This window comes from Trichosurus vulpecula, chromosome 7 (genome assembly GCF_011100635.1).
Source record: "Trichosurus vulpecula isolate mTriVul1 chromosome 7, mTriVul1.pri, whole genome shotgun sequence".
NCBI classification, from domain to species: domain Eukaryota; kingdom Metazoa; phylum Chordata; class Mammalia; order Diprotodontia; family Phalangeridae; genus Trichosurus; species Trichosurus vulpecula.
The window spans coordinates 100,706,509-100,717,146 of record NC_050579.1 but is presented as its reverse complement, the minus strand read 5'-3'; the positions used below and the strand labels follow the sequence as shown (position 1 = coordinate 100,717,146).

The 10,638-nt window shown below is 38.5% G+C and overlaps 1 protein-coding gene across 1 annotated transcript; it reads right to left on the bottom strand.

The window, feature by feature from the left end:
* Positions 1-838: 838 nt before the first annotated feature.
* Positions 839-1,248, bottom strand: LOC118856555 (40S ribosomal protein S24-like). Its single transcript, XM_036766925.1, has one exon. It carries the CDS (start codon positions 1,235-1,237, stop codon positions 839-841), a length of 399 nt encoding a protein of 132 aa, XP_036622820.1. The 5' UTR covers positions 1,238-1,248.
* Positions 1,249-10,638: the final 9,390 nt, after the last annotated feature.

The window sequence follows — 10,638 nt, the reverse complement described above, 5'->3', positions numbered from 1 at the left end:
ATTAAAATCTCATGTTGAAATTAATTAAGTTGCTTAGGTTTACACAATTGATCAGGGCTGGGATTCAAATTCATATTTTTTAATCAAAATCCAGTTTATTTTCCAATATACCAGAGCTTGAAATGCAGGGCTACATATTTGATATGAAAATAGCCTGATTTAAAAAAAATGTTGATTAAACTTTATTAATTTCTTAATTCATTGATAGTTATATACTGAAAAAACCTACCTGTATTGTCTTGATATAACTACTGGAGTATGTTTGTGTTACAGAAATATGACTGAGATTCTAGGAGTAAAAAGATCTGCTGACCTGTTGAATCATGTGACTAAAATGTACAAGTTTCAATAGTCTGTTGCTGCCAGTGAGAAGCTCATGGTACTTATAGAGTAATTCCAGTGGAAATATTTTGGCTCTTATAGTTATTTGGTACAGTATTTAGAAAATGTATATCTGCCTTCAGGAGCAGCTAGATGGCACAGTGGATAGAGTGCAGGGCCTAAAGTCAGGAAGACTCTCCTGCTGTGTGGGCAAGTCGCTTAACCCTGTTTGCCTCAGTTTGCCCATCTGTAAATTGAGCTGGAGAAGGAAAAACCACTCCAGTGTCTTTGCCACGAAAACCCCAAATGGGGTCATAAAGAGTCGGATATGCTGAAAAGACTGAACAAAACAAGACACTTCCACTCAAACTTATTTCCAGTTGACTACCTAAGCATTATCCTAACATTCTCATAAAAGTGCCAAGGGAAAAGGAGATTTTTTTTTTTAGTTTTTACATAGTTTATTTATGTTCTGATGAAAATTATCTTAACGGATAAATGTCATCCATAGTGCCTTTTAATCCTTCTTTTTGCCAGCACCGACATTTGCCTTTGCAGTACCCCTGACTTTCTTCATGCTGTTCTTGCGTTCCTTTTGCTGCTTTCTTGATGTCTTTTTCTTTTCATACAGGCCATGCCTTGCAAGTCTGTGCTTTGGTTCATTTTTCTTTGCATAGTTAAGGGAATCATAAATCATGCCAAAGCCTGTTGTTTTGCCACCATCAAAATGGGTTCTGAATCCAAAGACAAAAATGACGTCTGGAGTGGTTTTGTACATCTTGGCCAGTTTTTCTTGAATTTCAGTCTTGGGCACTGTGGCCTTTCCAGGATGAAGGACATCTATAACCATCTGTTTACGCTGAAGAGGTCTGTTTGTCATGAACTTCCTGGTTCTGATGGTTACAGTGTCATTCATGGTGGCGGCCGGCTCCTCATGCAGCAGGAGACGGAAAACGGAAAAGGAGATTTTTAAAAAGAATGCTAATAAGTTTAACAAATCAAAGGAAAACCAAATCTAAGTTTATTGCCAATGGTTGTAAAAATTCAATCTGATTAATCAGCAAACAAATGAGCCACCTATGTGTTACATGCTAAAGACACATGGGTAAAAATTAAATAGACTATGTCTTTAAAGAGCTTACTTTCTATTAGGGAAGCCAACAGGAACATAGATAAGTACACATGAACTATAAACAAGATAATTTTAAGAAGGATATAGCTGGCAGGATCATATAAGGAGGTGGCCCTTGAGTTCAAGGTGGTCCTTGAGTTGAAAGAATCTGGGATTCTTATAGGTACAATGGAGGAGGAAGTGCATATTCCAGGCCCCAGGAGAAAGTCAGTGCTATCTCATGAAGATGGCATGTTATGTGTAATAAAGAACAAAAGAAGCCATTTTGGATGGATTATAAAGTATTAGAAGACTGGAATGATGAGATTAGGGAAAGGTTGTGAAGGGCTTTAAATGTCAAGTAGAGAAGTATATATTTAATCCTAGAGCAAATAGGAAGCCACTCAATTTTATTAAGGAGTTGCAGAAATAAAGTAGAAATTCCTTAAAGGGTCCCAAGGTACATAGAAACATTGATCAAGGTATTAATAGACTTTGTATCTGATATAGTAATGGGGGTAGGGAGCGGAACTCAAAGTGGCTGAAAAGAGGAGAGTAGAATTGAATACTTTTGATATAAAATACTGAAAACCACAGGCCAAAATCTATTTCATTCTGAAGAGGAAACTGAGGATGGAGTGTTGAAATAACTCTAGAACTAGAAAGAATAAAGGGCAAAAGTTGGTCTCTCTGCTATGTGTTTGAGAGAGATTTTTCTTTTAAAAAGTCACTGAAATGCTTTCCATTTCTGTGAAGCCATATATTGATTTATCTGGATGACTCATTTTCCTTTAGGGTTTCTTCCTGATACTCTAAAAAACCTCAAACCAAGACTCACAGGTATTTTGGAGTTGTTTGTCCTGGCTTAAGTCTATCTCAGCATTTCATTATCTGTTGTCTTATTTAACTTCTTTTCACATGTTTAAACCTTATTTCTCCAGTAATATTTAAATTTCTTTGAAATCAGGGATTACGTGTCATAATAGGCGGATAGAGGTGCTTCAAAAATGATTACTGGATTGTTGAAATGGCAGGCTGTTTTTCACTTATTGTTGGCACTGTTTAATTGATCCTTTCTTCCTAATGGCAATATTCCCTTCTCATATTCAGTGGCTTGATACACCTTTCTTAGTACAAGTCAAGTCAAGACAAGAACCATTTATTAAGCAGAGACTATGTGCCAGGCATCATGCTAAGTGCTGGGATACTATGTTAATTACAAGTGGTCTTGGTGTATTTTGAGTAGGCATCTTATCCTGTAAGCAGTTTTTTGGGAGAGGTGACATTAAGAATGACCTGTGGTTAGCTGCTTAACCCTTGTCACATTTCATGAAGGAGAATCTTCTCTCTCTTATCACCATCAGGGAAGCATGGTGTGGTACAAACAGTATTGTATCTGGCATCAAGAGGCTTGTGTTCAAATACAGCTCTGCTACTTATTACCTTCATGCCTCTAGACAAGTCACTTAACCATTTGGAACTTCATAGGAGGAAGTTAGAATAAACGACTTCTATATTCAGCTCTAAATCCTCTGAATAAAATAGGCACACATTGCTGTGGAAAAGTCAGACTCTTGTTCTAGATCCTTGATTAGTTTGTCTCCTGCCTTGCCTCCTGCCTTGACATGTACTACTAAGGTGTTTTATGTGGATATTCCCCCCCCCAGCTTCTGGAAATGAGTGCTTGATTCCTTCTCCTTTAGTATTCTCTGTGACCTACTTCAGGGAAACCAAAGAAGATATGAAAAAAAATTTAAAACTTTTAGGCTTCTGTTTTGTTTCAAGATGCCAGATTGGATTTGGTCAAATCCAGTAAATTTCTTCTAAAGTTATTACGGAAGACTAGGAGGCACGATGGTACAAAGGAATGAGCACTGAATTTAAGGAATGGGGCCTGAGTTTCAATCCTGGTTTTGGCCTGTACTACTTGTGGGAATACTATATATATCTGTATATATCTGGTGTGTGCCTAGTCATTAGCATGTTGTCTCCCCCGTTAAAATGTGAGTGCCTTGAGGTCAGTGACCATATTTTTGCTTTCCTTTGTACACTTCACATATAGTAGTAGTACCAGACACATAGTAGGTTCTTAATAAATAATAAATAAACATAGATTAAAATAAAACCTTAACTGATCTATCCCCAAATTTGCTCCTTTTATCCATGTCTATGTTGCAATCAGTATGGAAGACAGCCCAATTTCTCAACACCATTCTCTGTGCTGCTGTCACTGTTGCCCTTGCCCAGATATGTATTGTTTCGTGTTCTGACAATCTCCTGCCAGACTCCCTTCTCCCACCTCCTTCTTGTCCTCCTCCAAAGGTGTGTGCTTCGCTCATTTTTTTGATCATACCACATCACTGTTAAAGTTCTATAATGATGGTAACAACTCACAGGCATATGGCACTTCCCTCACAATATAGGCAGTACATATATGTACATATATTGTTCTCTCTATTTAACAGATTGGGAAACCCAGCAAATAAGTGTTAGAACTGGGACTGGAACTGAGGACTTCCACCACCTGATCAGGTCCCTTTCTCCTATTACTATTGTTCTTCTGAATAGATTGCCATGGTTGTAAATCAGGTCCAGCACTTCATAACCTATTATAAGGATGCCCCGGAACATGTGCCCCTCCCCCCCATTCTAGATCCTTTCACAGATTCACAATCTCAGAGCTGAAAGGGGCCCCAGAGGACATCTAGTCCAACGAGTACCTGAACAAAACCCTACTCTGCAATGTATCTAACAAGTCATCATCTAACTTTTGCTTAGAGAGTGCCTGACTCATAGTAAACTCTTAATAAATGCTTGTTGAATTAAATAGAATTCACATTTGGACTGTATTTGTTTCATGAGACATGTTTAATATATTTTTCCCCATTTAAGTTGAATTTTTTTAAAAATTGTATTTTGGGGGGAAGTCTAACTGGATTTGATCTTTCATCTTTATATTTCTGCTGCTGTAAGTGGCTCAGTAAATAGAGCATTGAGCCTGAAATTAGAAAGACTTGAGTTAAGATCTGTTCTCAGATACTTACTATGTGATTTTTGTGTAAGTGACTTAATCTCTTCTGCCTCAGTTTACTCAGCTGTAAAATGGAGATAGTACCACTTACCTAATAGGGTTGCTATGAAGCTCAAATGAAGTAATATTTGTAAAGTGCTTGGCACAATGGTAGGTGGTAGCCACTTAATAAATGCTTGTTTACTTCTGTTCATCAGAAATCGCTCCAGTGTTGCCCAGGGATTGAAGCATTGGACTAATGAGAAGGCATCATGGTATGGTAGAAAGGTCACTAAAGTGGCAATCAGTGCCTGTGTGTTACTATCCCATTTCCCACTGCGTGACTCTAGGTAAGTCAATCCCCTTTGACTCTGTTTCTACATCTGTCAGATAAAGGGTGTCCCTAAGCCCTGAAAGCGTCATCACATCGGCTCTTTCATTTATTAAAATACCTTGGGACCTTCCCTGACATTCTGCTATCCTTTTCAAAATAACCAAGGTCCCTTTTTTCTACCGATTCTGAAATCTCATTCCCCACCTCACTGTCTAAACTTCCAAGTTACTCATGGCTCGCCTCTTTGCCAGGGGCATTTGTACCATACCTTGTACATAGTGCACCCTCTGCTTTAACTTGTGTGTTTTCAGTGTTTGTACAGTTGGCACTTGACCATATGGTTTTTTTTAATGTTTTTATAGATTGTAAAATCCTAAAGGGCAGAGACCATGTGTCTACTTTGCCGTGTGGAACACAGCATACAGATGGGTGCTTTCATAAATCCTTTGGATGATGAGGGATATGGTATTTATGTTAAAGACTGAATTTTTATAACTTTCCATAAAACTACATTTCAACCACTCCAGAAATTCTGACAATATTTCCCTAGAGTGTGGATGCTCTTGGACCTGGTTAGAACTGATCTCCTACTCTGACTAAAATTACCACATAAGGCTCTATAAGCACTGTTGCAGATGTCATGATTTCTTATAAAACAGGTGTGAATACTTAGGCTCTTCTTATAATAAATTTGCTGAGGAAGGCGATGAACGATGTGAAAACTTGTGCTATTTTCTCTGTGGAATTTATGGCTTCTTTTCCCTTATCTTTTTGGCTGTTGAATTTCCATTTGGTTTGCATACTGATTAAGACCCTACTTCACAGGCATTTCTTGCTGCAGATCAGTGTATTTATTCATCTTATATGTAGAGCCCAATTCAATTGAAATGGTACCAGTGGTGCTTGGACAATTGGTGCCTAGCTTTTGAAGGCCTTAGCAGCCTGCTTTCTCCCTACTGTGTTAAAAAGGATTAACCACCCAGGGCATAATCACTATGGAGACCAGACAGTCCATTTGCCTGCTTCTTTAGACAACGTGGGTTCAAGTCTCCTCATGAATAGAAATAAGCCTTGTGACACACAGTTCATGTATTTCGACCATGGTTCATTGAATTGAGAAGGTTGAAACCAGTTTGGGAGAAAATATACAAGTTTTATATTTAAGTTTTGATACTTGGAAGGACTTTTACTTTTGGTTTCTTTGAGGATAGTTGTGATTTTTTGGCTTTTTTTTTGGTAATAGATTGACTTCTTACTACTTAAGAACTTATTATGAAAGTCCTTAAAATCAGATTTTAAGGGGGCAATTATGTAATAGACATATGAGGTTTTATGGTGCATATTACTGCCCTTCTTTAAAATTTATATTCAGCAGAAAGAATAAGTTTCTTGTAAATAAATAGTTTTATATAATGAGATTTGAGCAGTTCAGATTAAAAAAAAGATAGCCATAGAATATTTTGGCTTTTCTGCTCATTGAACTCTAGATCCATTAAAACCCATTTGCATTTTTCTTTTCCTTTCTTTACCCATAGTACTATGTTTATACTCTTTATTATATGTACTTAATGTTTATATATAATATTTTACATAAATATTATTATATTATTATACATCTTATTTGCTCCTTGGAAAAGGTTTAAAATAGCAGAGATGGTATAGAATTTATATTACTTGAAGGCAGGAACTATTTCTATTTTTTACTTTTTTATTTTGTATCCACATGTACCTAGCACAGTGTCTTGCATTGATGAAAGCTGAATTCATTTGAGTGTAGATCTTAAGTCCCATGCCACAGTTGTAACTTCATTAATCTTACAATTGGAATATCAGGTTAATATTTCCTATTGTTGTTGTTCAGTTGTTTCAATCACGTCTGACTTTTAGTGACCCCTTTTGGGGTTTTCTTGGCAAAGTAGTTTGGAATAGGTTGCCATTTCCTTCTCGAGCTCATTTTACAGATGAAGAAACTGAGGCAAACAGGGTGAAGTGACTTGCCCAGGGTCACACAGCTAGCAAGTGTCTGAGGCCATATTTGAACTCAGGAAAATGAGTCTTTCTGACTGCAGGCCTTCCATTCCGTCAACTGTGCCACTTAGCTGCCCCAACATTCCCTGAGTGTAGGGAATTATTTCCTTTTATTTCAGAAAAGTCTATTTATTTGATCTTGCCCATTTCTATCCACCTCTCTAATTATCACTCTAGTTCCTAGGACTTGGACAGGAGAACTATTTCTATACAAACACCTCAGGATGTTTGCTTGATCTTATGTTATTTGTTATCAGGCCATGGGATCCCCATAGAGAATCATAGAAGGGAATCTCAGAGATGTAAGGGACCTGTGAACCCCCCCTAACCAGGGATGTTTTGCACAGATGTGAATCTGCCCTTGTGCAGTTATTCTCCATTAAAGCACTAAGGATGTTTATAATTGAACACTCCTCTTCCTTTCTCCCCTTCACCAATCAGCACCTCACCCCTTCTCCACTCAGGCCTTGGATCACCATCTGTCCCATCAGAAAACTTCCCCTCATTATCCCCACCCCTGAGCTTCTTTACATAATCCTTCTGGCCAGACTGCTCAGGGCTATAGCCAGGGAACAAAGCAGAGTCCATCCAGTGCTCCTGGTTTACTTTACTCTAGACTCCATTTCACACAGAAGTGGAAACTTTGTGAATCTGATGCATCAGATCAAGGACAGGTTGTAGGGGAGCACAGGAAAGATGGATCTCCATCTCCCCTTGGGAGGCATTTTCCTCTGGCATTCGGTAAGTTCATGGGGTTAAATGGATTATGTTGGTGGATTTGTGTGTGTCTTCTGCATTCTTAGACACTGGTGATTTGCTCATTTCCATTGATTTTGGTGGGTTTAATTCTTGATTATGATCTTGGCTTTGAAAGTATGTAGAACTTTTAACGAATCTCTTCATGTCGCTATGAGATCAATAATGTATTGATAGCTAAAGCTCCCTTCAGGCTGTACAAAGATGTATCTGAGACTATTTCTTCCACCTTTGGAAGGGGTTGTTTGTTGTTCAGTGGTTTCAGTTGTGCCTGACTCCTTGTGACCCCATTTGGGGTTTTCTTGGCAAAGATACTGTAGTAGTTTGCCATTTCCTTCTCCACCTCATTTTACAGATGAGGAAACTAAGGCAAATAGGAGTAAGTGACTTTCCCACGGTCACAGTGTCAGAGACCAGATTTGAACTCAGGAAGATGATTCTCCCCTTTGAAAGGAGAGGAGACACTAAACAAATTATCCTTTGAGGCTTTACCATGCCCTTTTAACTTGGCATTTCCACAGTTAGAACCTTAATCACTTAAAGTTTTGGTATAAAAGCAAAGAGTGAGGAGAGATTCTGAGAACCTGACTAGCTCATCTACTTGCTCCCAAATGGAATGCCAGTTGAAGCATGACAGGAGAGATGAATATCTGTTCTCTTTGTCATGATCACAAGGAAAAGTGATTATGCAGATTTCCTTGGGGACTTGTCAGAACTTTCCCTCTTAGTATATATAGTACCGAATCTGGCTTCTGTAGTTTAAGACCATTTCCTCCCATTCTGAACTGACTGGAGATGTAGAACAGCTGGTCACCATTATCCGTATATAATAATGAATATTCTTGTTCACCTTTGTCACCTCTCTTCCTGTTCTTCTCCAGACTACTATCTAAATATCACAAGCTGCTAGCTGTCTCCTCTTCCCTGTTCCTCAGTACACTTGGGCTTATATTATATTCTTTGGCCACACACAGTAGGGACTAAAACTTGGAGTTACTTTCTGTTGAAATCAGGCTGTTGACTTGTGTAGTGTTCTAGTCCAATATAGTGATTATTGTACCCCTACTGTATGACTCAAACTTTTAGGATCTTGAGAGGCCTTTTGCCAAGGGAAAGAAGTACGGGGCAGGTACTGGGTTTTTTTTTTTCCGAGTAATATGCACTAAAATTGAGCTCTTTAATGTCAGAGATTATATTTCTGTTATTAAATGCATTTAGGCTCGAACCTGCAAAGAAGACTCTAGTTCAGATCTATAATGGTGAGATTTTTGAATCACCATCTTTGTGTGCAGTGTGAACAGCTGACACATTCAGCCTCTCAATAGCAGCTTTTGTCTTGCTACCTTTGGCGAACACCATGCCTGGTGCTGTATTTGTTGCTCTTCAAGCATATTAACTTAGAATCAGAATAGTCCTACAAAGAAGAGCTGCTGCCTGAGTGAATTACTCAGTGGTCTTTCACCTCTGGGGTCATCTTTGGAACTTGGTCCTGACAAGAGTAAACAAACTCACAAAAAATTATCCTGCTCAGCTCACTGGGAGAGGTTCAAACTGGCCTTGATCTGAACACTTTAAGTTTACTCTATAAGTAAAAAGGTATGGCTATGAAAAGAGCAGACAATTCACATTTTAAATTGGTTCAAGAATAAATAGTGGGGGGTTTTAAAGTAAAAAATGTTTGAAACCCCAGGGTTTTTATAGCCTAGTACAGGTCTTGACAACCTGTATGACATGTGTAAAAGGGTCATGAAAACCTACTTACTACAAAAGTGCCTCTGGCCATGCTGCTCATGAGAGCTGCCAACTGCCAGCTCCAGGAGGAAAGGGATGAAAACTTTGGCCCACTGCTTTTTAGGGCACTAGCTTGTAACTGAACTGGCTTAGTAAGAACTCCTATAGATCTGACTGTGTTATGGCCTCGTAGATTGAGGCCTGGAAAGGCCATAGAGTCCATTGCCTTCATTTTACAGATGAGGTAAACTGAGGCATGGAAAAATCAAGTAACTTGCTCAGAATTATGAGGCTAGTAGTAAGCATCTAATGTGGAATTCAAACTTGAGTCATCCCGACTCCAAGTCCATGCCCTCTTCACTCTGTTATGCAGTTTTTCCTTTAGAGATATCCTCTAATCTCCCTACATAACTCTTGTCTTTCCATGTTGTAGCCTTCATATTTGTAGGGGGAAAGAGGTTGGAAATATGTCTTAGGACATTATGGAAAGATGATCCAAAAAGAACTCATTGCTTCTTCTTTTTTTTCCCTTATTATACATACACAAAGACACACACATAGATAGACACACACAACCCACCCACCCCAAAATGTCAGTATTGAAACCCTGCTGCTGTCTAAATCAGCCAAGGACATAGAAAGGCTTTGTGTTTTTGCTGAGTACTGCCAGATGGCAGACCCCCATTCTTGTCCCTTGCCCCCTGTTAGACCCTTAAATTCCTCTAAGGACTGCTTACTGGCCCCATTTTAGTGGTGCAAAAGCCAGACACATCTTTCATGACATTTTTTTAAAGGTCATGTATGACTAGTCTGAATAATTTAAATATTTTAAACAAGGTATAAGTTCATGTGTCTCTAAATTTTGAGTTTGGTTTTATTCAATAATGGGATAATTTAAAAATCTGTCATTCTTTTCTTTATGAAGATAATACCACCACCCCAATGGAACATGTACTTTTGAGAATTTTCTCCTCTTCAGTGGTGTTGATAGATTTTCACTGGCCCATGAATATTCTCCTACTTGGTTCTCTGGGCTGCTACCACCACCTGTTTCTCTCCCCCCACCTTCTCCACCTCCAGCTCCCCTAACTTTGAATAAAGGTGTTGCAGATAGCTGTAATACAGAAGTTTTTTTGCCTATGTAAAGATAACTGCCCTTGAAGGGACAGACCTCTTTAGCATCATGCCTTCCCTATCCAACCAAATTGAATAGCTCCTAAATATTGCATAAATTGTAACAATGACTATAATGCCAAAGTCATTTCTTAGAACTCTTTTGTTTTATGTTGCTTGCAAGTATGATGAAAATTGATGTGATTTCTCCCCATTGCTGTTTTCAGAGTGTTT

What these genes read in the sequence shown, in the direction of transcription:
- LOC118856555 (XM_036766925.1), bottom strand. Translation starts at nt 1,237, where the DNA reads ATGAATGACACTGTAACCATCAGAACCAGGAAGTTCATGACAAACAGA.